We start from the raw sequence: 24396 nt of genomic DNA on the forward strand, positions 1-24396 counted from the left end.
AAAGTGAATAAATCTTGATTTGAAGCTTTCGTGACTGCAGGAATCTATCACTAATAGAAAAATAAATAACAATAAAATAAAAATAATTATTTTTTATCCACTTTACTCTTTGGTTCTTTCGGTAAAGTCACGTAGTGAAGAAGTGACTTTATTATTATTTTTGTTATTATTTTTTCTTGCTACGTGACTTCACCGTAAGAACCATAGAATATTAATTCCTGCAGTCACGAATGTTTAAAGTCGAAATTTAATTGTTTAATTAAGTAGTTTAACGAGTTAAATAAGCAAGAATAAGTGAAGCTGAAATATAAAATATTGTGGAGCAGAGAGGGAGAGGCAACAGAGTGAGAACAAGTATTCATACTGGTGGAATCCGATGAGCTATAAAGCTATTTTTCACAGATGTCCAGTCGGGGCAGGTCAGAACGTTACAACAACAACAAGCAATACAACAACACGACAGGAGTGCAAAGTGTAGGAAAGGTAGACAAATCACTTCGAGACATATTTATAGAAATAAAACTACAAATATTTTGTTGTATCAGACGAGATAAGGCCCCAATGAACTATTAGATATTTTTTCAGACGCGACCTGGCCACAAATGATGGCTCATCATCATCATCACCACGTGGAAATGTACAGCAGCAAAATAATCAAAATAATTTAGACGCAACGAGTTTACAAGAAGCGTTCCCCTACGAGTTCAGTTGAGACGACGAGGTGAGTTGAGATATTGAGGTGAGTTCAGATGAGGTGAGGTGTGTGAGGATGAGGATTTGAGGCGAGGCGACGTGTCATCACATTCCAGGGCATGTCACGTGATAATACAAATCAAACCGAAAGTGTTTGTACCGCACTTCCCTTTCTCACATTCACGAGGCTTGTTCCTGTTTTTGCGTCTCATACGCAGCCAGCTACTGCCGAAGATACAGCCAGGGACTGTCTGTGTTACAGTAGGAGACTGTCTGAGCTACATCAAGCGACGGAGGTGCATCCATTGACTGCCTGAGCTACATCCAGCTACTGCCTGAGCTACAGACAGAGACTGCTTGAGCTACAGACAGTGCCGTCTCTGGGTAAAGCCACAGGATCATGGCGAGTGCGGCTCCCAGCGGTAGCGAGGCTCCAGGGGAGTTGACCTGCCCCATCTGCCTGGACGCCTTCCGCTGCCCCTGCACGCTCAGCTGCGGCCACTCGTTCTGCCTCGAGTGCGTGGAGGGCGCCTGGGATGCGGCAGAGTCCTTCTCCTGCCCGCAGTGCCGAGTGACCTTCCCTCAGAGGCCCAAGCTGAGCAAGAGCGTCACGCTCGCCAACCTGGTGGAGCAGCGCAGTGCCGCAGTTGAATTGGTCACCGTGGTTTTGTGTGACTTCTGCAACGATGGCACGACCGCTGCCTCGAAGACCTGCCTCAGGTGTGATATGTCATATTGTGTGACTCATGTAAAGCCTCATCAGGAGAACCAGAAGTTCAAGGACCACATTCTGGTGGCTCCAGTCACGAATCCTGAAGAACGCAAGTGTAAGACGCACCGAGATGAGATCAAGTTTTACTGCCGACAGGACGAGAGCTTGGTCTGCACAACCTGCATCATCGCAGGAGACCACAAAGGTCACGATGTGGCTACGCTGGAGGATGAGCACAAGACACGGGAGGTGAGACGGTCTGCGTGTGTGAGCGGGAGCCCCTCCTGCGTGAGGTCATAATTTTCATGTAATAACTGAGCAATAATATCTAACTAAATATTATATTATTCCTCTTTCAGCTGCCCATTGTTTATTCTAATTTTAACAACCTTTATATCATTTCAGGTATGCTGAGGTGGTCATAGTGCAGAAATAATACAACCACATGTTATTATCAATCCTGTTATATGACAAATTTATAAATGTGCTCTTAGTATATTTTATAAAAATGAAGGACTTCACTGTGTAAAATGTTTTCTCAAAATGACGTGAGTGCATATACCGTAGTGTGTATACAAAAAGTGGTTTGTGGTAGAGAGGAGCATTCACTAAAATGTTAACGAAATGTAAAACGACTGTGACTGGGTGAGCTGCAGTGCTCACCACTTGGTAGCCTCGTGCCGGTCTGTGCCAATTTAGCGCCGCACTCTACAGCAGCTACCGGGTCACTGGACGTGGCGTTCCAGAAATGTCGCGTGATTTTGACAGACCAAGTATTTTCTGACCGTATTTATATTTTCATCAAGATGCTCTCTACGGAATTTCTCGGACACTCAGCGACATTGCAGCCCCTCCTTGTACCATGTAAAACTAAAATAAAACTACTTTATATTTTTCCAATTGAAGCCCACTGAGCTATGAAGCTCTTTTTCAGAGGCAACCTTGCCAAAAATGACAGCTCAACGAAGTGGCTTATCAGGTCTAAATGTATGGCAGCCAAACACTCTAAACGCACCTTCCTAAACGTGGACACAAAAACGGAGGACCCAGAGAAAAATCCATGCGACCATAGAGAGCGACATGCAAACTGCATATATACAGGCATCAGGCACGGGTTCGAAACCACGACCTCCTGTATAGCAGGCAAGGCAGATAACATCTCGTGACTCCGGTGCCCTGTCCACCCACTACTCAGATAACCCCGCCCACTATTACGGTATCCCCGCCCACTACTCCAGTAGTCCCGCCCACTGCTCAGGTAACCCCACCCACTGTTCAGGTAGCCCCACCCACTACTTATGTAGCCCCAACCACTACGCAGGTAGCCCAACCCACTAATCAGGCAACCCAACCCACTAAGCAGGTCGCCTCACCCATTACGCAGGTAGCCCCACCCACCTCATTTGTAGCACCAACCACTACGTAGGTACCCCAACCCACTTCGCAGGTAGCCCCACCCACTAAACATGTAGCCCCACCCACTACTTAGGTAGCCCTGAGCACGTTTGAGCTCCTCGTGAAATTAGTTCCTGCAGCGCTTGCTCCCCCAGCCTCCATTGCTGCACCGGGGCTACTGCCCCCGTCACTGTGCAGGGGTTCGCGTGGAGCGGGGTTGAGAGGGGACGCTCAGAGAGTGGAGTCTCCCCTGGTGATGTCTCTCACAGAAACAAGTGGAAGAGGAGATGCGGGTGGTGGAGGAGAAGAGGAAGGAGGCGGAGGAGTCCGTGAAGCGGATGGAGGCCGCTCACAGGGACGTGCAGGTGTAGAGGTGTAATTATGTATGGGAGCGGATGGCAAACAAACACAAGGGGCGTGGTTAGGGCCGTACACATAGGAGGTGGCCACACCGACGTCCGCACCTGCATCCCCCACGGGCCCCTCCCGGGGGGGCCGCGGACTATAAGAGGGGGTGAGCCGGAGGGCTCGAGGTCGAGGTATCAGCTTTAACCAGCGAAGACGGAAGACCAGCTAGAATAGGCCCCGGAGCTCCCCTGGCTCGCTGTCCTTATAAGGGCCGACCAGGGCAAGCCGGTGGCGTGGCCCCGAGAGCCCAGACTGACGAGCAGGTCTGGGAACTCAGGGGGTCGGATCCCAGCTTGACCAGGGCTGGGACAGGTAGCCTCCCCTAGCTCCCTAGTGGAGGACTTGGGCTTAGGTTAGCGGGGCTTAGATGTTGTGTCTCCCTGTTAGCCGAGTAAGGGGACGTTACCCCTTAGGTCCTGTGTATACTCGCTAACTGTATACAAGTTGTGTTAATAAATAAGTGTGCCTCCGATCCCGTCGTCAAGCCTCCTGAGTAATTACTACATCTGGTGTCAGAAGTAAAACGTCCAAAGATGGACACACGAGGGACGACACGTACCAGGGAGTCGGAGAGGGAGGACACCGCGGCCGAATCACCACCAGAGATGGCCGAGGTCGGATCGGAGCAGCCGGGGCCGAGTACACCCGCGCCGCTACGACAGGAGGGGGGGGATGCGTCGGCCGAGGGACTTCGGCTGGCTCACTCCCACCTGGCGGAGCTGCTCTACGCCGCGGCCGCCGTGTTGGAGGAGATCACGCGGCTGGGAACTGGAGGGGCTGCGCGGGAAGACGGCAGCAGCCGACGCACGCCGGCATTTCCCGCCACCCCGACGCGGCTCGCGGTTAAATTTCCCGCCATCACTACAGTGCGAGCAGAGGGCGGGGCCGGCCTGCGTCAGGTGACTGCTGAGGGCCAAGCACGAGCCGTGACATCATCAACGCCGGCCAGCGCGTCAACAACGGAGCGACCGGCGATGCCATGCTCACAGCCCGCCCACACTGTAACGTCGGCTGGGAACGAGGGAGCGAGATCCGCAGCCACGGACGTCGCCTTACAACAGCGACTGCCGCCTCTCAAGGAGTTCGTGGGAGCGGCTGGAGATTGGGGCGGCTTCAAAAGGCGGTTCATCGCTCATCAAGAGATGGCGAACTGGACGGACGCCGAGGCACTATGCGCGCTGCCGGCGATGCTGGACGACGACGCCCTGGCTACCCTCACCTCGGCGCCTAAGGAGAAGCGCGCCACGCTGCACCTGGCGCTGCAGCTGCTGTCAGCCGTCTATGGGCCGCCTTCGGACTGCAGGCAGCTGTTCCACGATCGGCATCGGGGCGCCAACGAATCGCCCCTGGCCTTCCGAACGGCTCTCCTGGCCCTGGCAAAGGCAGCTTTCCCGCGGATGGACGAGGAGGGAGTGGACGCCATGGTGGCTGAAAAGCTGCTGCTACTCGCCGATGAGCTGGACATCGCCGTCTTGGCTCAAGACGACGGAGAGATGTCGTCCCTGCTGGTCGCGCGCCACATCCACGGGGGCTTGCGGTCCCTGCGTCGCAAGGCTGCCAAGGGGGTGGCCGGCCATGCCATGGCGGCCACCGCCCTCCCATCAGAGGAGGTCTGCGGGGTGGAGCGGCGGGGGGAATGGAGATCGGCGGCACCGCAGGCTCGGAATGGACCGAGCCGCCAGGAGCAGCCCAGGCCATCTGGGGCGCTCACACGCTGCTACAACTGTGGCCTGCAAGGCCACGTTGCGTCAGGATGCCGGGCTCCCCGTCAGCGCGGAGCGACACCTCGTCAGGACGCCACGCCGTCTCCACCCAAGCTCCAGCAGAGAAATACGGCGAGTCGTGGCACCTCACACGTTTGGCCCATGCACACATCCGACACACACTCACGCGCTCAACTGAACAGGGTTCGAAAATCGCCGCCCATCGCGCGCGATTGTTCTGAAATGCGGCGAGCGCTCCAACCGGGTCAGTGGTCGGAGCTCGCCCATCGTGTCGTTGCTGCGTCGGCGGGATCATCGGTTGTGGTCGGTCATATTGATGGGGTAGAGGTGCGGATTTTAATTGACACAGGGGCATCGGCGACCATTATATCTGATTTGATTTATAACATCCTTCCCGTTCAAAGTCGTCCCTTGCTCCCTGTTGACGTGCCATGCTATGCTGCTAACGGGGGCTCGCTGGGCATTATTGGGCAAATCCGCGCCAAAGTTTGCATTGGAGACATTAAATTATCCGGGCCTGTTTTGGTTTCCTCCTCACTCGCGGTTCCGTGCCTGTTGGGGACGGATTTCTTGGCCAAAATGCCCATCCGTATCTTGATTGACCAGGGGTGCATCGAGCTCCCATCGGGCCGACGTGTTACATTTTTGTCTTCCCCCACCACGGAGCGTCGGGCGTTTGCCACCGTGCAGGCGCTCGTGACAAAAACTGTGCGCGTACCCCCGGGGGCTCAGATGCTCGTCCCTCTTAGGTTGCGTCGGCCGTTTGCTAAAGGGGTTGCGGATCGGGGGGTCTTGTTGGGACCATCTCGGGCCGGGGTCAATGGACCCGATTTGCTAGCGGCTCAGACCATGGTGAAAGGGGATGGGGACCCCTTCATTGCAGTCCTTAATGTAGGATCGCGAACGGCCGTGGTTCCTCAAGGGACCGTGCTTGCACACGCAACGCCGGCGCCCTATGAGGAACCACTCGTGGGTCAGGTAACCACCGATCCTCCGTCGCGACCGCATTCGGACTGTGATGACGGATGGCTGGATGCACTTTGCGCGGGATCTGTGGATCTGTCCGACACGCAGCGTGCGCAGCTGCGAGTTCTCCTGAAAGAATTTGCCGACGTTTTTAGTAAACACAAATTTGATATTGGTTGTACTAAATTGCTGCGACACCATATTGACACGGGTGACAGCGCGCCAATCCGCCAAAATCCCTTTCGGCTCAGTCCCGCCGAAAAGGATCATGTCAAATCGGCTGTTGATGACATGCTTGCCGCCGATATCATTTCCCCTTCCAACAGCCCGTGGGGCGCACCGATCGTTTTGGTGAAAAAACACGACGGCTCACTGCGGTTTTGTGTCGACTTTCGGCGATTGAACAAAATTTCTGTGGCAGATGCGTACCCGCTTCCTCGAATGGATGAGTCGCTCGATGCCTTGGCGGGGGCGCGATTCTTTTCCACCCTCGATTTACTATCTGGATTCTGGCAGCTTCCTCTGGATGACGAATCAAAACCTAAAACTGCTTTTCGGACACCGCAAGGTCTCTTCCAATTTAACCGCTTGCCGATGGGCTTACATTCTGCGCCGGCAACTTTTCAGCGGTTAATGGAACTGGTCTTGGCAGGCTTACAATGGGATTCGTGTTTAATTTACTTGGACGATGTCATCGTCTTTAGCAAATCCTTCGAGGAACACCTCCAGAGGCTGCGTGCTGTTTTTCTCAAAATGCGGGCTGCCAATTTAAAATTTAAACCGCAGAAGTGCCATTTGCTCCGCGAATCGGTGCGGTATTTGGGTCACATTGTTGGGCGCTCGGGGATATCCACTGATCCCGCCAAAACGGAATGCGTCAGCTCCTGGCCGACTCCCACCTCGGTGGGAGAGGTCAGGAGTTTCATTGGGTTCGCGTCGTACTATCGACGGTTTGTGGCTGACTTCGCTACGATCGCGAAACCATTGCATGCCTTGACGTCCAAGGGAGTCAGGTTTCATTGGGGGCTGGAGGAGGAGGCTGCTTTTCACGCCCTCCGGAATGCCCTGGTGGGGGCTCCGCCGTTGAATTACCCCGACTTCTCACAACCCTTCTTGCTCGATACAGATGCAAGTAACACGGGCATCGGGGGCGTGCTGTCCCAACTCATTGGGGGCGTAGAGCATGTGGTGGCTTACGGTAGTCGGGTACTGTCTCCAGCGGAACAACGGTACTGCGTTACCCGTCGGGAATTATTGGCAATTGTTTATTTCATTCAGCAGTACCGCCCATATCTGTACGGTCGGCGTTTCACCGTCCGTACAGATCATGCGGCCCTACAGTACGCTCTGCGGGTTCAACAACCATCGGGCCAGTTGTCTCGATGGTTGGAGATTCTCCAGGACTACGACTTTGTCACCACATATCGTAAGGGCGTCCGCCACACGAACGCTGACGCCCTGTCACGGTTGCCACCCACTTCGGAGTGCGCTTGCCTCCTGGGTTCGGGGCGTTGTAGGCCCCCGAACGTCACCACCGATTCGGTCCTCGTGGCCGCCGCCGATGCGCCTTTGGCTTCGGGTCCTATCGAGCAAGAAGGGAGGGATTCGTTGCTGGGGTTGTCGGTCGCGGAATGGGGACGCCTCCAAATGGAGGACACCTCCCTCCTCGCTCTGCGCCGTCGCGCAGGGGGGGTTGGGCAGGGGGTGGCGAACATTGACTCGTGGGGGTTGTTCCAGGGTCTTTTAATGCACTGGGACGGAAAAACCCGCCGCCAGCAGCTCGTGGTGCCTGCAGCATTGAGGGGTAAGGTGGTATGGGCTGTTCATGAGCGGCTTCTGCACTTGGGGGTTCACAAGACCTTTGCCACGCTCCAGCTCGATTTCTTCTGGCCGGGCATGGCAAAGGACGTGGGGGATCTCCTGGGGTCGTGCACGCAATGCGCGCAGCGAAAGCCACCAGCTAGGGGGTCCAACCCTCCGCTGCAGTCCATAAAGGTTTCCCGGGTTAACGAGCTCGTTGCGCTAGACATACTCGGGCCATTTCCCGCTACACCCAGGGGGAATAGGTATTTATTGACAGGGGTCGAATACTTCACGAGATGGCCTATGGCCTGGCCCCTGGCCAACCAGTCGGCAGCAGCCATCGCGGAGGCCTTTGTCCAGGGCTATGTCCTCGACAAAGGTGCTCCGGAACGGCTGCTTACTGACCAGGGTAAGAATTTTTCGGGTAAACTCCTCCGCGAGGTGTGCGACCTCTTGGGTACGGAGAAAATTCGGACCTCCCCGTATCACCCTCAAACTGACGGGATGGTGGAACGGCTACATCGGACCATCACGTCTATGCTGTCCCAACAGGTGTCCGAATCCCAGACAGATTGGGACCTTCGCATAGCCGGTGTGTTGCAGGCCTACAGGATGGCTCCCCATGCGGCCACCGGATTTTCCCCTTTCTTTTTAATGTATGGCCGCGAGGCTAACCCCCCTGTGACGACCCAGCTGAAGCTCTCGGCGCCTCAGGCGAAGTCTACCTTGTCCGAACACGTTAAATTTAACATCAGCAAATTGTCTGAGGCGCGGGAAGCGGCCGTGCAAAATTCTGAACTCCGCCAGAAGGCGAACGAGAGGCTTCGGCTGGGGCGGGTACATGTGTTCAAATGGAAACCAGGGGACAGGGCATGGTTGCACTGTCCCCAGGTGCCACTGGCAACCTCGTCAAAGTTGGTACGGCCGTGGCGGGGGCCAGTGGAGGTCGTACAGGTCTTACGGCCGCAATGTGTTCGCGTCAAATGGGGGAGGCGTCGGTGGTACGTGCACCCCTCAAGGTTGAAACCGTTCATTGCGCCGGCCCGTGGTTCACACACACACACGCATGGCCAAACGTGTGAGGGGTCCGCCGACTCCCCGACGTCGCTGCTCTCGCCTGACATGACATCAACTGTTCCATCTCCAGGTGCAACAGGAGTGACGGGTCCACGCCCGCCAACCCCTCCCGGAGGGGTCGGGGGTCACTCGGCAGCGACGCCAGACTCTCTTGCACCCGGACCGTCACCAACCACCACTGAGCGTGCCGGGTCGAGCCCTTGTGACGGGCCCGCCGCGAGAACGCGCGCCAAAACGCGCAGACTATTGTGAGGTCGGCCGTTGGGGGGCCCTTGCGGACAGTGGGGGAGGGGCATCCGGAGCGCGTGTATATATGTTGGGTTTGCGGAATGGGGTATTTATTCGGGAGGGTGCGCCGGGTTATTTTTTTTTCTCTTTCTTCTTCTACCTGTTTCCTGTTGTTGTTGTTGTTATGACTGTTCTTGTTAAATTTACGCGAGGCACACACGGTTTTGGGGAGGCATGCACCTTTATTCTGGTTTTTTTGCAGCCGGGGACGGCTGCGAGCTGTACAGGGGGGGGTGATGTAGAGGTGTAATTGTGTATGGGAGCGGATGGCAAACAAACACAAGGGGCGTGGTTAGGGCCGTACACATAGGAGGTGGCCACACCGACGTCCGCACCTGCATCCCCCACGGGCCCCTCCCGGGGGGGCCGCGGACTATAAGAGGGGGTGAGCCGGAGGGCTCGAGGTCGAGGTATCAGCTTTAACCAGCGAAGACGGAAGACCAGCTAGAATAGGCCCCGGAGCTCCCCTGGCTCGCTGTCCTTATAAGGGCCGACCAGGGCAAGCCGGTGGCGTGGCCCCGAGAGCCCAGACTGACGAGCAGGTCTGGGAACTCAGGGGGTCGGATCCCAGCTTGACCAGGGCTGGGACAGGTAGCCTCCCCTAGCTCCCTAGTGGAGGACTTGGGCTTAGGTTAGCGGGGCTTAGATGTTGTGTCTCCCTGTTAGCCGAGTAAGGGGACGTTACCCCTTAGGTCCTGTGTATACTCGCTAACTGTATACAAGTTGTGTTAATAAATAAGTGTGCCTCCGATCCCGTCGTCAAGCCTCCTGAGTAATTACTACACAGGTACCACGTCTGGGCCAGACTCTGACTCTGTGGCTCCACTCTGAGTAGGGTTTGTGATGGAGGAGAACTCCATTCATTCACGTGGACTTCCATTGGCTCTAAACACATCGTGAGACTAAAGACAAAGCGGTCAATGCGCCTTAATAATCAGGACGAGCATAGAGATGGTTCTCATCTCCACTGGAGAAACTGAAGCAGTGGTGGAAATTCCACACTCCCATATCTCCATACAACTTACCACTTCAACTACTGTTTACTATATTGGTCAGATGAGGCGGTACATACCTCTTATCCAATTCTCTGGTGGCAGAGTTGGTGATCACACACAGACTGTTGTACACCATCTTATTGAAATCACTCAAGCTTTGGGGTGGCCAGGTGGCAGTATAGCAAGTGGTTTCATGATCCCCTCTCTTCAGCCGTACATGTGGTTTTCTCTCACATTCAAAATATTAATTTAAGGAGGAATTGGCCTAACTTCCCATTTCATTAAGGCTCTTTACAGATTTCCCTTCGCTTCATGCGAAGGTGAACAAAGCATCGTCCTGATAACCTTGCACAATGATAATGGCATGGATGCTAAATGTACTCATGATGGTATTTGATTTTTTCATTGCCTCATAGCCCCCGCCAGTTATGGCGAATCGGGTTGTAGTGAAAATGCACAGTGGCGTTATCAGAGGCAGAAGAAGGAGGAGGCCTCAGTGCTGCAGACTCGTATCACTGTCTCGACACCTTCACAGTTGCACTCGGGTCACACCGACCTGAATGTTATTTCACAAAGGACCAGACATTTAATGAACATAGGTGGCATTTGTTTCTCTTTGCAGGCATCCATGACAGATGAAAAGGCCTCAATCTCGGTCAGATTCACCCGCGCAAGTGCAGCGTTGGATGCGGAGGAGAAGGCGGCTTTAGAGCAAGCGGAGCAGAAAGGGCGCGACCTGCTGTCCCAGATCGATAAGAAGATTGCTCACTGCCAGCGCGAGATCAGCGAGCTCCAGGCAGCAGCCACTCGTCTGCAGGTCCTAGCGCAGGAGAGGGACTCGCTCACGTTCCTGCAGGTGAGGAATGAGTCTCCAGTGTCGCTATTGGCACAGAGCCCTCTCACCAGCAGCAGGAGAGGGAGGCTCCTGAATGAGAGCTCGCATCCACTGGGCTTGAGAACAATATTCCACTCATGGATTCGCATCGCAGCTCCAGTGGCTGCCATGTGGAAGCCCAGCTCATATTTTCTCAGTTGAATTTATTATCTTTCCAGTCCTTTAACAGATTCTCATTAAATTGGTTTCATTGTGAATACAAACTAAATGTTAATGGAATTTCACTTTTAAATCAACCATACAACAACAATGCACACGGTATTCATGATTATCATCAGCCATAATCTATCCTTTTAACACGTAGGCTTTCGCGACCAATATTATGAATAATCTATCCACTTATTTAGGGAGGCCTCCCCAATCCGTTGCCACATCTCATGGTGCCGCGATGCAACAATCCACCAGCGCCTGCTTGCGACCAGATTTCATCTCTGCTTGTTACTTTGTGTACCTCCACTTGGATGCGGTACCTTCATTGTTCATATCAGGGATGCTAAAATAAATACGGTCTCATACGCTTATTAATGATATCATTGTGTCATGAACATTACTTCTACAAGACCTGCACCATGTGCATTGGTAACTCCAGAAACTTCTAGTCCTACGTTACTCTCAACACAGATCAATATCAACCGGTCTCACTCTGAAATATTTGCCCCGTAAGTCAGTGTTGGTCATCATAGGGTCATAACCCAAGACTTTGGGGTTTAAATTCCACCCACGGTGTTCCAGTTGGAACTCCACTGATCACAAGGGATTGGAGTCACAGTAATGCATCTCTCTCTCTCCCATAGGGGCACCTGGAGGAGATGTGCAGGTAAAAGACGACAATCACTCACGACTCAACACACGACAACATGGGACTGAGTGTGGGGTGCGGGCAGTGAGACATTGGCTGTGTGTGGGGATGCTGTGTGTGGTCATGGTTTGTGTGGTTATGGTTTGTGCGGTGATGGTGTGTGTGATGGTGGTTTGTGTGGTAATGGTGTGTGTTGTGATGCTGTGTGTGGTGATAGTGTGTGATGATGTGTGGTGATGCTGTCTGGTGGTGCTGTGCGTGATGATGCTATGTGTGGTGATAGTAATGCCATGTGGTGATGCTGTAATTGTGATGTAAGTAATGCTTGTGTGATGAGTCTCGATATGATGGAGCTGTGATGATCCCACGTGCGATGATGCGTGTCTATGTGATGGAGCTGTGATGATCCTGTGAGTGACGATGCTCTATGTGAAAGTGGCCATGTCTGTTTTGCTTTCACAGGACAGGGCGGGCTACAGCAACTCCACCCTCAGCTCCCAGCCAAGAGGACATTGCCTCGCTTCAAGGCACCGAGGGAACTGTGGCCAAATACCTGTGTGAGTTATTCAGTGTGAAACATGGGTGATGGGGCCATCTTAACGATAAATGATCACCGTGTGTGTGTGCACGAGGTCAACTCAGCTTCAAATGCTTACCTAGTGTTGTGTGTAAACATCACCACTAGGGAGACAAAGATGGCCCGGCGTAGTGCTGGCCACCAAGCCCCTCTTGTGCTGTGCCAGCTTTCAAAGGTGCTGATTTTCCCCGACAGTCTGTTAAGGCAACACGGGGAATATTTATATTTGTTTACATCATGGAACTTGATGCGGTGTTTGAACAAAATCGCCAATAGGGAGACAAAGGTGGTCGGGTGTGGTGCTGGCCACCCACCTCCTCGTGTGCCTCGCCGGTCTTCATAGACACTCGCTAGCAGCACTTGCCCCAATAGTCTGTTTAGGCTACACAGGGGATCTTAGTCTTTGTTCACATCCCAATTCAGGACCCTACTGAACAGAGCCATGAGACTTAGTATGGCGTTCTTGGGTAAATAATCAGCATTTACGAGTCAGGGGTAATTGTGATGTTGAGATGGAGTGTGTGCCTGTGAATGTCTGTACATTTGTGCGTGGGGGGAGTGGTGGCATAGTGGTTAGCACACTGCACTAGCTTTGATTACCAGCCATGGCTAACATCAGTTGCAGGTGATATCTTATCCAGTCCTGGACCTCTGCTAGGCAGTTTCAACCTAAAATTAGTTCCTGATGCTGGTAATGGTCATACTGATGGTGATAGTGGTCGTGATGAGGATGGTGGTAATGATAGTGGTGCATCGGCCAGTCATCTCAGTCGACCCATGGCACCTGGGTCTGCCCCATGACTTCCTGCCAGTGGGCGTTCTACACTTCAAGTGGCCTCAAAGTGCACGTAGCCTGGCACAAGCGCCGTGGTGACGTTGTTGTATGTGTTGGGTTATGAAATTTTGATGAAAATAATAAAAATTAATAATTTTCCGAAAAATGCGCAAATCGCATTAATTATGTTCATGTGTGTATGGATATGCATAAATTATTATAATGCATGTGATTATATGCATAAATTATGATAATCACGGAGATAATTGTAGTAATTTATGCGGAAGCTTGCGATTATGTTAATGTGAGCAGTTATGATAATTAAGTTTATTTTCGTTTATCCAGAGTTATATCAATCAGGATAACACGATTATCATTGATTAAACATTTACCGATTATCCTAGTGTGTGTTATGATATTTTAGGTCTCCATTTTCAGATCTCATCACAGGATACAGTACTCAAGAATAAGACAGTTTTGCATGGACTTGGAAGGAACACTCGATATGCTTCTGTGATAACAATTTTATTCTAACAAGCATGTGACATTCTATCATGCAGGTCAAACATGCGTCAATAATTCATGGGCAAGATTATGCAATTAACGAAAATGAATGCCTAAAACACTTCTAACAATCGTAACCTCTACCTTTCCACCAGGCATCTCAGTTCGTTTTTGTATCGATCACAATCGGCGACTGGCCGAGTTTGAAAACAAGCATGACACACTTCATTTTGCGGTAATAAAAGCACTTATTGTATCCCAGAGGCGAAAGTATATGTCAATAGATTCATCGGCAAGTATAAAATCCTTTTAACGGAATGTTTGATATAATGGTGGGTGAGGGCGTGTGTGTGGGAGAGCAAATCTGGCTCTGTTTTAATTAATTCTTCGGCGAAACTCTAGGACAAAGAAACCGGTTTGACAAGATTTTCTCTGTGCTTCCTTGAGCCTGTGTGCGTGGAAGCCATACCACCCTCCTCGGAGATTTCCTCACAGCCCGTGCGGATTGCAGACGCGACTTTCTCCGCGGGGAGTTGAGCGGCGGCGCTTGGCGGTCCTCGGTAGCTGACGGCGCGATAGCGCCTCTCTGCAGCTCTGACGGCGGCGCTCGTTCGGAAGACTTTGACTCTCTTTCTCCACTGCGGGATGACGAGTCGGTTTTGGTTGATGCTGGCATCAAACCCACGGCGCATTCAACGGCACTGTCCTCCTCCTCACAGCCGTTCAATCAGGCTTTCTCCACTGCTTCGCGCTCTCTGCTTTGCTCGCTTGGCGATCTCCGCCTTTCCTGCGGGTTGATCGCTGGTCGTCACTCTGACGAGGAGCGATGTTTCGTTCGTGGCAGGGTGGACGTTGGTGTCTTTGTTGGCTTCACTCGCAGCTCGGCGACTCAGGGTAGCGATTCTTCTCAGGTGGTGCAGACCTCGGCTTGTTGCTGCACGTCGCTACCCCGCGAACCTCGTCATTCTGGATGACGAGAGCTTCTTCGTTGGCGGCGACGAGGAGAGTTGGCGGTAGCCCTGGAGATCTCTGGTGGGGGCCTTAGCCCGGAGACGAGATGAGATGTAGGCCGGAGCTCGTGAAGATCTGTGGTGGAGCCGGAGCCCTTGACGAGATGGGGCCCAGAGCCCCTGACGAGATGAGATGTAGGCCGGAGCTCGTGAAGATCTGTGGTGGAGCCGGAGCCCTTGACGAGATGGGGCCCAGAGCCCCTGACGATCTGTGGTGGGGGCCGTGGCCCGGAGACGAAATGGGGGCCAGAGCCCCTGACGATATGTTTTGAATGGATTTTGCCTCTGCTTATATCGGGAAAATCCACTCAGTTTTTTTTGTTGCTCAAAGGCTGTGTCATATAACATTCCTGTGGGGGTGAACCATCTGCGTCCGTGTGTGTCGCGTGCGTGTTTGTCCGTGTTGCGGGGAGACAAAGACGGTTGTTTCCACGGTGGAAGCACCCGGTGCATGTGCTTATTTATTTATCTTCGGAGGCATGTGTTCCAACCTTTATTGGGGCAATCTCCTGGCCCCTGGTGTGTGGGTGTGGAGATCCTCTTCGGGAAAACAAAGACGGCCGTGTTGCGTTCGGTTAATTATGAGAGACTTCTCCGCCCTTAGCTCCTCTTCTACTTTAATTCCGTACTTATTATTTGACTTCTTGTGATTATTTAATCTGATATCCCGGCTAGGAATTTTGTTTTGGAGCGACCCAAGCCATAATTATTCTTTGATGCTTCGGCCCGGCCGCGTAGAAATTATTTAAGGTAAATAATGTCCGTATTTAATTAACAATTGATGAATCGCGACTCTGGTGCAGACTGTAGTCTGGTTTCTAATTGGAGTAAGGATAGATACTGTTTGCTTACTCTTCATGGCTAAGTTGGTAACTTGTTTATCTAACATGGTTCAAAACCCGTCTGTGCTTTTTATCGTCAATGTTGTTTCCTTTGTTAAGAATTTAATTATATATTTCGTTGCCTGGTTTTGTATTTATCAAAGGGTTTTTTTTAAACGAAAGGATGTCCTCCTGACCCCCCCCCCGCCTGCAATTCCCCCCTCCCTTCTTCCTCTTGTGTGAAATCAGGGGAGTTTGTATGACCTTTATTGCCCTCTTTCATGCCCTCTAGTCTTTTGAGGTGAGGTATGCGCATCTGTGGAAGTGTGGGGGCGTGTCCGTTCCCACGTTGCCGCGTGTCTATTAAAAAAACTATATTATATATGTTGGCAGAATAATTCTTAAAAAAAAAAGGGGGTATACACAACAGTCCGCCCTTTTGAAAATTATCAGGGGTCGATTTGGCCACTGGCGAATTTTCAAACAAAGTAATGCCCCCTTTTTTGTCATGAATCCCATCAGCCGCCCTTACTCTCGGCGTTTATTTCTTACGACGCGCGTGCACGTATTACGATCTTAACCTGGTTACATTTGAAATAAGCAAAGAAAATAAACAACACGTTAAACATCGATATTGCGTTACATCGGTTCTCATCCATCATAACTACGGCGAATATTCATTTTTGTTTTTGTTAAATCCTGGGAAACGCTAGGTAGCGGTTTCGGACGCCTTTCTTACGACGCGCGCGCACGTATTACGATCTTGATATGGTTACATTTGAATTGAGCAAAGAAAATTAAACAAACGTTAAACATCGATATTGCGTTACATCGGTTCTCATACATAACTCCGACGAATATTCATTTTTGTTTTTGCTTAACATGGTTACATTTGAAATAAGCAAAGAAAATAACAACACGTTAAACATCGATATTGCGTTACATCGGTTCTCATACATCATAACTCCGACGAATATTCATTTTTGTTTTTGCTTAACATGGTTACATTTGAATTAAGCAAAGAAAATAACAACACGTTAAACATCGATATCACCAGTTACATCGGTTCTCATACATCATAACTCCGACGAATATTCATTTTTGTTTTTGTTAAATCCTGGGAAACGCTAGGTAGCGGTTTCGAACGCATTCATGCGTTACCTTCCTCATGTTACCTGTTTTACCACTTATCACTTTGATAATTCGATCACGGTTTTCCGGTTCGTTTTTGTAGTTTCCTCTCTCACTCTCTCGCGTCGTGGGAGTGTGTGGTGAAAAATTGTGCTGCACATAATCAGAATTCGCGCACACAACCAACTTTGACACTTGGTTCGTGGCATTCGCTCTCTCTGCGATTACATGCACATTTGCCGAGTCAGTGTGTCGATTTAATTCTGTGCCTCGTAATGTTGCCCTCTTTGTTTTTACGAGTGTGTTAGATTCCAACACCATTCCCGATATGTCATGAACATTCGTCTCCATTTTAGCACTCCGATCCACATAAATCTTGGTTTCCCTTGGATATTTTTCATTCAAAGGCTCACGCCTGCACTCCTCAGGGCGTGTCTCTGTGTTCTCTCTTTGTCTCTGCTGTCTGTTATCTACTGTCCGATCACACTTCAATTCAGCCCTGTCCTTGCATTCGATTTGTGCGTCATTTACGGGAGCACTGTCCGCTTTTCTTACCGCATCGTATGCATTTGATGTTTCCCGGTCGTGGTGGTATTTGCCCGCCCTGTCACTTGCAGCTTGCTTGTATTTCCCATTGAGCTCAGGGTTTAACAAAACCTCGGCGGGTGGGGCGCGTGTTGGCCGCTCGCTCGCACTCACTGTGGGTGGTTCATCATGTATTTGGACCGCATTCTGTGTTATTCCTCTATTCCCTCCTGGTATAGCCGGTGGAGGAATTAGTCGGAATTGGACCGATTGTGTTTGACCTCCCATCCTGCAATTCTCCTGAATGTTCGCATCCATACCTCCACAGTCTGTGTACCACCTTCCCGCTAGATGGTTATCTTGCCATCTTTGTGTGTAATTTGGACCTTGCGTGTGTCGTGGGATGGGGTGTTGATATGGTTCTGCTCTGAACCTCTCCCTCCTGCGATTCTCGTACATTTTTGGCCCAGTGTTTTTCCCATTTGGGTGCCAAATTTTTCCTGGATTGTTACTTCGCCATCTTTGTGCGTAATTTTGACCTTGCGTATGTCGTGGCATGGGGTGTTGATGTGATTCTGCCCTTGGTCTCCACATTCTGCGATTCTCCTGAATGTTCGCCTCCGTACCTCCGCAGTCTGTGTACCACCTTCTCGCTAGATGGTTATCTCGCCATCTTTGTGTGTAATTTTGACCTTGCGTGTGTCGTGGCATGGGGTGTTGATATGATTCTGCCCTTGGCCTCCACATTCTGCGATTCTCCTGAATGTTCGGCTTTGTGCCGCTCTCATTCTCGTGCCAACCTCTCTCTGGTTTATTTTGCCACGGGTGCGTGCGTGTTTGCTCCTCCCTGCATTGTGGGACTGCTCGGTGATTTTTATTTCTCTCTGAGAGGCTGGGTTTCTTATCCCTCTCCCTGTGTTCTGGACCCGAATTATGATTCTTAGCTCTGTATAACCATGCCATGTACGCCTTGCTCTCTATGCGGCGTAAGGATGCGGTTTCCGGATTCAAAACCATTCTCACCCTTTCTGTAATCTCTGGGCTCAAGGATTCAAAAAACATAATTTTGAACATTTTATCTCCTTCGTGGTATTGATTCACATCGCCTGCATAATACGCTCTTTTAAATTGTAAAAGGTAGTCACGTGGATCTTGGTCCATGCCCTGGGTCATCGATTTTACAGCATAAAACCCCTCAGTGAGTGTCGAATATTCTCCAAACTTCCGAATCACTGCCAGGCTCAGTTGTTTAAAATCATTTCTAACCTTGTGTGGTAGTGAATTTACCCATGGTATAGATTCTCTATGTAAGCTTCGTTTCAACAAACTCGCTTTTTCATCCCGTCTCATCAGCCCTCTAATCATTGCCTCCTCTTCTACTGTTGCGATATGTGTGTGTATATCCATAGTCTGATTGTGTGGGTCAAAATCGGGAATTCTGACTAGAGCCTTGTCCATCAATTTAAGGGTTTTACTGTTGAATAAGTATTCCGAAAGTTGATCGCCGTCAGCGTCATCATCAAACAAGTTATCATCAGGCAATCTGTCACTTTGATCTGTACTGTGTCGGGCGTGTTTTTTGTGTGCGCGCCCAGTGCTGTGTCGCTCGTGTTGCCATTTCCCTTCAGTTTTTGCCTCTGCCCTTAGGGAAGAATGTCCTGTCGACTTTACTTTAACATGTTGCCTCCCTCTAGCTGTGAAGTTGTCAGTCTCACATGTTTTTGTTTGCATATGTATCTCTCCATCCCTTCTCTCCAATTGTGAGGGTTTCCCTTTGTCAAAGATTTTTTGTTCGATATCCATAATTTTTGTGCGATCAGTCCCTGGACTCTGTCCATGTACCCAAGAGTGTGATTTACTGTTACTTCAATATTTATTCTGTGGATCAACGTCTGTGAGTTTCGCTGGTGTCGCGAGCACTGATTTCTCTTCCCTCTCGAGGGTGTGAGGACATTTCTCCTCGTTTATTAGAGACGATTTCTCTCCCGTTTCCTTTCCAAAATTTTCCTCATTCCACAATCCCTGTCTGTATGCCTGTGTGGGAAGGCATGAGTCCTGTCCTGCCTTCTCTGCAGTTTTTGCATCGTGTTCGCCTTCGTTACATTTTATCCAGTCAATTAGTTTCCCCCGAGGTGTGTTCTTGTTATCGATACAGCTCCCTTCCCATATGTCTCTCTGACTGTACTGCTTTGTAACAGATCGATCGGTACGTTTTAATACGAGCTCCCAGTACCCCGTAACCCATTCAAAAATTATTCTTAATCCAAGCATCTCAAGTGTGGCGGGAGTTACTTTGACATTTCCTTTCAGAGTGCATTTAAAACAATTATCTCACAGAGTGTAGTCAATTTGACTCGAGTTGTTCTGTTATTTTCCGATTCAGAGTGCGTACCTCTAACCCATTTATCACAGGATGCAATTGGTTCGATGCGATATTATCTTAATTCCAGTCTTTGTTTCAACCTGCTATTCTGGGTTTTAACCTTAGAGGGCGTTTTTTTTTGTTTACGCCCGTTTACAATCACCATGCAATGTTCGATCCCGATATTCTGGTTAACACGTAGTGATTCATTCCATCATCCATGCAAAACACTGTCTGTGAGAGATCCCGGACGACGCCACCCATTATGTTGTATGTGTTGGGTTATGAAATTTTGATGAAAATAATAAAAAATAATAATTTTCCGAAAAATGCGCAAATCGCATTAATTATGTTAATGTGTGTATTGATATACATAAATTATTATAATGCGTGTGATTATATGCATAAATTATGATAATCACGGAGATAATCGTAGTAATTTATGCGGAAGCTTGCGATTATGTTAATGTGAGCAGTTATGATAATTAAGTTTATTTTCGTTTATCCAGAGTTATATCAATCAGGATAACACGATTATCATTGATTAAACATTTACCGATTATCCTAGTGTGTGTTATGATATTTTAGGTCTCCATTTTCAGATCTCATCACAGGATACAGTACTCAAGAATAAGACAGTTTTGCATGGACTTGGAAGGAACACTCGATATGCTTCTGTGATAACAATTTTATTCTAACAAGCATGTGACATTCTATCATGCAGGTCAAACATGCGTCAATAATTCATGGGCAAGATTATGCAATTAACGAAAATGGATGACTAAAACACTTCTAAAAATCGTAACCTCTACCTTTCCACCAGGCATCTCATTAGTTCGTTTTTGTATCGATCACAATCGGCGACTGGCCGAGTTTGAAAACAAGCATGACACACTTCATTTTGCGGTAATAAAAGCACTTATTGTATCCCAGAGGCGAAAGTATATGTCAATAGATTCATCGGCAAGTATAAAATCCTTTTAACGGAATGTTTGATATAATGGTGGGTGAGGGCGTGTGTGTGGGAGAGTGAATCTGGCTCTGTTTTAATTAATTCTTCGGTGAAACTCTAGGACAAAGAAACCGGTTTGACAAGATTTTCTCTGTGCTTCCTTGAGTCTGTGTGCGTGGAAGCCATACCACCCTCCTCGGAGATTTCCTCACAGCCGGTGCGGATTGCAGACGCGACTTTCTCCGCGGGGAGTTGAGCGGCGGCGCTTGGCGGTCCTCGGTAGCTGACGGCGCGATAGCGCCTCTCTGCAGCTCTGACGGCGGCGCTCGTTCGGAAGACTTTGACTCTCTTTCTCCACTGCGGGATGACGAGTCGGTTTTGGTTGATGCTGGCATCAAACCCACGGCGCCTTCAACGGCGCTGTCCTCCTCCTCACAGCCGTTCAATCAGGCTTTCTCCACTGCTTCGCGCTCTCTGTTTTGCTCGCTTGGCGATCTCCGCCTTTCCTGCGGGTTGATCGCTGGTCGTCACTCTGACGAGGAGCGATGTTTCGTTCGTGGCAGGGTGGACGTTGGTGTCTTTGTTGGCTTCACTCGCAGCTCGGCGACTCAGGGTAGCGATTCTTCTCAGGTGGTGCAGACCTCGGCTTGTTGCTGCACGTCGCTACCCCGCGAACCTCGTCATTCTGGATGACGAGAGCTTCTTCGTTGGCGGCGACGAGGAGAGATGGCGGTAGCCCTGGAGATCTCTGATTGGGGCCTTAGCCCGGAGACGAGATGAGATGTAGGCCGGAGCTCGTGAAGATCTGTGGTGGAGCCGGAGCCCTAGACGAGATGGGGCCCAGAGCCCCTGACGAGATGAGATGTAGGCCGGAGCTCGTGAAGATCTGTGGTGGAGCCGGAGCCCTTGACGAGATGGGGCCCAGAGCCCCTGACGATCTGTGGTGGGGGCCGTGGCCCGGAGACGAGATGGGGGCCAGAGCCCCTGACGATATGTTTTGAATGGATTTTGCCTCTGCTTATATCGGGAAAATCCACTCAGTTTTTTTTGTTGTTCAAAGGCTGTGTCATATAACATTCCTGTGGGGGTGAAACATCTGCGTCCGTGTGTGTCGCGTGCGTGTTTGTCCGTGTTGCGGGGAGACAAAGACGGTTGTTTCCACGGTGGAAGCACCCGGCGCATGCGCTTATTTATTTATCTTCGGAGGCATGTGTTCCAACCTTTATTGGGGCAATCTCCTGGCCCCTGGTGTGTGGGTGTGGAGATCCTCTTCGGGAAAACAAAGACGGCCGTGTTGCGTTCGGTTAATTATGAGAGACTTCTCCGCCCTTAGCTCCTCTTCTACTTTAATTCCGTACTTATTATTTGACTTCTTGTGATTATTTAATCTGATATCCCGGTTAGGAATTTTGTTTTGGAGCGACCCAAGCCATAATTATTCTTTGATGCTTCGGCCCGGCCGCGTAGAAATTATTTAAGGTAAATAATGTCCGTATTTAATTAACAATTGATGAATCACGACTCTGGTGCAGACTATAGTCTGGTTTCTAATTGGAGTAAGGATAGATACTGTTTGCTTACTCTTCATGGCTAAGTTGGTTACTTGTTTATTTAACATGGTTCAAAACCCATCTGTGCTTTTTATCGTCAATGTTGTTTCCTTTGTTAAGAATATAATTATATATTTCGTGGCCTGGTTTTGTATTTATCAAAGGGTTTTTTTTTAACGAAAGGATGTCCTCCTGACCCCCCCCCCCGCCTGCAATTCCCCACTCCCTTGTTCCTCTTGTGTGAAATTAGGGGAGTTTTTATGACCTTTATTGCCCTCTTTCATGCCCTCTAGTCTTTTGAGGTGAGGTATGCGCATCTGTGGAAGTGTGGGGGCGTGTCCGTTCCCACGTTGCCGCGTGTCTATTAAAAAAACGATATTATATATGTTGGCAGAATAATTCTTAAAAAATATATATAAAAATAAATAAAAAGGGGGTATATACACAACAACGTCACCGCCACTTAGTGGCGAATGGCGGTTGTTGTTGGTAATTATAATATAGGTGGTGATGGTTGTGATGCTTATGCAGATGGCGCTGATGGTAGTAGTGATGATGATATTGGTTTTGGTGATAATGGTAGTGATGGTGGTGATGATGGTTTTGATGGTCGTTATGATGGTTACAATGATGCTGGTCGCGTTGATGATGGTGATGAAGATGTTAGAGATGGTGGTGATGGGGATAGTGGTGATTGTCAAGCTGATGGTAGTGATGATGGTGGTGATTATTTGTGATGATGGTTGTGATGTTGTTGATGGCGATAGTGATGTTGTTGATGTTCATAGTGTTGATGATGGTGGTGATGTATATGTGGTTGTCATTGATGATATTGATGGCGAGGATGGTTGGTGATGGTGATGTTTGTGATGTTATTGTTGATGGTGGATGATGGTGTTCTCTAGTGATGTTGTCATCACTGTTGTCACAGACGGACGCTCACCGACTCTGGACACAAATTCAGCTGATGTCCGACTCCAGATCTCCTCGGATCTTAGGACGATGACAGCGGTCTATGCCTCCCAGGGTCGCCCCGATCACCCACACCGGTTTGATGGCCGTGCCCAAGCCCTGTGCTGTGAAAGCTTCTCGTCGGGCCACCACTACTGGGAGGTGGACGTGGGGGGTGGACGTGAGTGTCGGGTTGGAGTCGCGTATGGGGCGATCCCACGGAAAGGGGATCGTGCTGCACAGCAGCTGGGAGGGAGCGACGCATCCTGGTGTTTAGAGAAATGTGGCGACAGCTTCTCAGTGTTTCATGGTGGAGTGAAGACTGAACTGTCGGTGAGGGGGGGCCCCTCTCCCCGCAGAATCGGGCTTCACCTGCACTGGGAGGGTGAGCTCCTGGCGTTTTACCGCGCCGACTCCATGGAGGTGATCCACGAGGTTCGGCAGAGATTCTCGCAGCCTCTCCACCCTGGGATGTGGGTGGGGTATTTTAATGAACCATTGAAGATCGTGGATCTGAGTCAAGCATCCTGAGGATGAGGAGAGATAGAAACTCAAGAAACTGAGACAGAAACCCAATAGACGGAGCAGAGGGGGATGGTGAGGAGAGGGTGAAGTGAGGGTGAGGGGAAGTTGGAACGGAGCGTGAGGTAAGGTGAGGGTGAGGGGAGAATGGAGGGAAAGGTGAGGGAAGGTGGCGGGTGATGGCGAGGGTGATGGCGAGGGTGAAGGGTGAGGAGAGGGTGCGGAGAGGAGAGAATGTGATGTAAGTGTAGAGAGGGTCATAATCACCAAAGTCATGACTACCACCATCATCGCCATCATCATCATTACCAACGGCATCACCAATATCATCACCATCACAAACATCATCGTCACTATCATCAGCAACATCGTCATCAAAATTATTATCCCCAATATCACCACTACCACAATCGCCACCATCACCACCATCAAGCACCACCATCATTATTATCACTATCAACACCACAATAATCATCACCATTATCAAGTTCTTCACCATCATCATAAGCATTACTTATCATCACCACTATCAGCATCATCACCACAACCATCACGCTTATCACCATCAATGCCACGACTAACACCACTACTATTGTCACCACCATCATCATTACCACCACCATGATCACCACCATCATTATCATCATCAATATCATTACACATCACCATCACCCTTCTTACCACCATCATCACAATCACCATCATTACAATAATCAACATCAACACCACAAAAACTACCATAATCATCACCATTATCGAATCCACCATCACGACCATCATCACCACCATCATCATCACTATCATCCTCACCGTGAAAACCACCATCACCATCATTCCCACCGTCACCCTTATCACGACCATTACCACCATATCCCTCATCACCATCATTGCCACCACCCACTCCTCCCTGATTGAGTGAGTGCATGGTCGATTGGGTGAGATGGTGGGTGAGTGAGTGGGT

The 24396-nt window shown here is 50.1% G+C and overlaps 2 protein-coding genes across 2 annotated transcripts in view; one reads left to right on the forward strand and one right to left on the reverse strand.

Annotated features, from left to right (window-relative positions):
• Nucleotides 1-24396, reverse strand: part of LOC144952733 (tripartite motif-containing protein 14-like) — a 146089-nt gene that overhangs the window by 73222 nt on the left and 48471 nt on the right. The gene's annotated exons all lie outside the window — the stretch shown is intronic.
• LOC144952727 (E3 ubiquitin/ISG15 ligase TRIM25-like) lies at nucleotides 927-23444 on the forward strand. The gene is made up of 6 exons (XM_078883218.1): nucleotides 927-1654; nucleotides 3070-3165; nucleotides 10684-10917; nucleotides 11751-11773; nucleotides 12218-12312; nucleotides 22894-23444. Exons 1-6 carry the CDS (start codon nucleotides 1094-1096, stop codon nucleotides 23442-23444), a joined length of 1560 nt encoding a protein of 519 aa, XP_078739344.1. The 5' UTR covers nucleotides 927-1093.

Source organism: Lampetra fluviatilis, chromosome 69 (genome assembly GCF_964198595.1).
Source record: "Lampetra fluviatilis chromosome 69, kcLamFluv1.1, whole genome shotgun sequence".
In the NCBI taxonomy this organism is placed as follows: Eukaryota; Metazoa; Chordata; class Hyperoartia; order Petromyzontiformes; family Petromyzontidae; genus Lampetra; species Lampetra fluviatilis.

What these genes read in the sequence shown, in the direction of transcription:
- LOC144952727 (XM_078883218.1), top strand. Translation starts at nt 1,094, where the DNA reads ATGGCGAGTGCGGCTCCCAGCGGTAGCGAGGCTCCAGGGGAGTTGACC. An exon ending in ATGAGCACAAGACACGGGAG is followed by an intron (nt 1,655 to 3,069) that starts GTGAGACGGTCT and finishes TGTCTCTCACAG; the next exon opens with AAACAAGTGGAAGAGGAGAT. An exon ending in AACTGTGGCCAAATACCTGT is followed by an intron (nt 12,313 to 22,893) that starts GTGAGTTATTCA and finishes CTGTTGTCACAG; the next exon opens with ACGGACGCTCACCGACTCTG.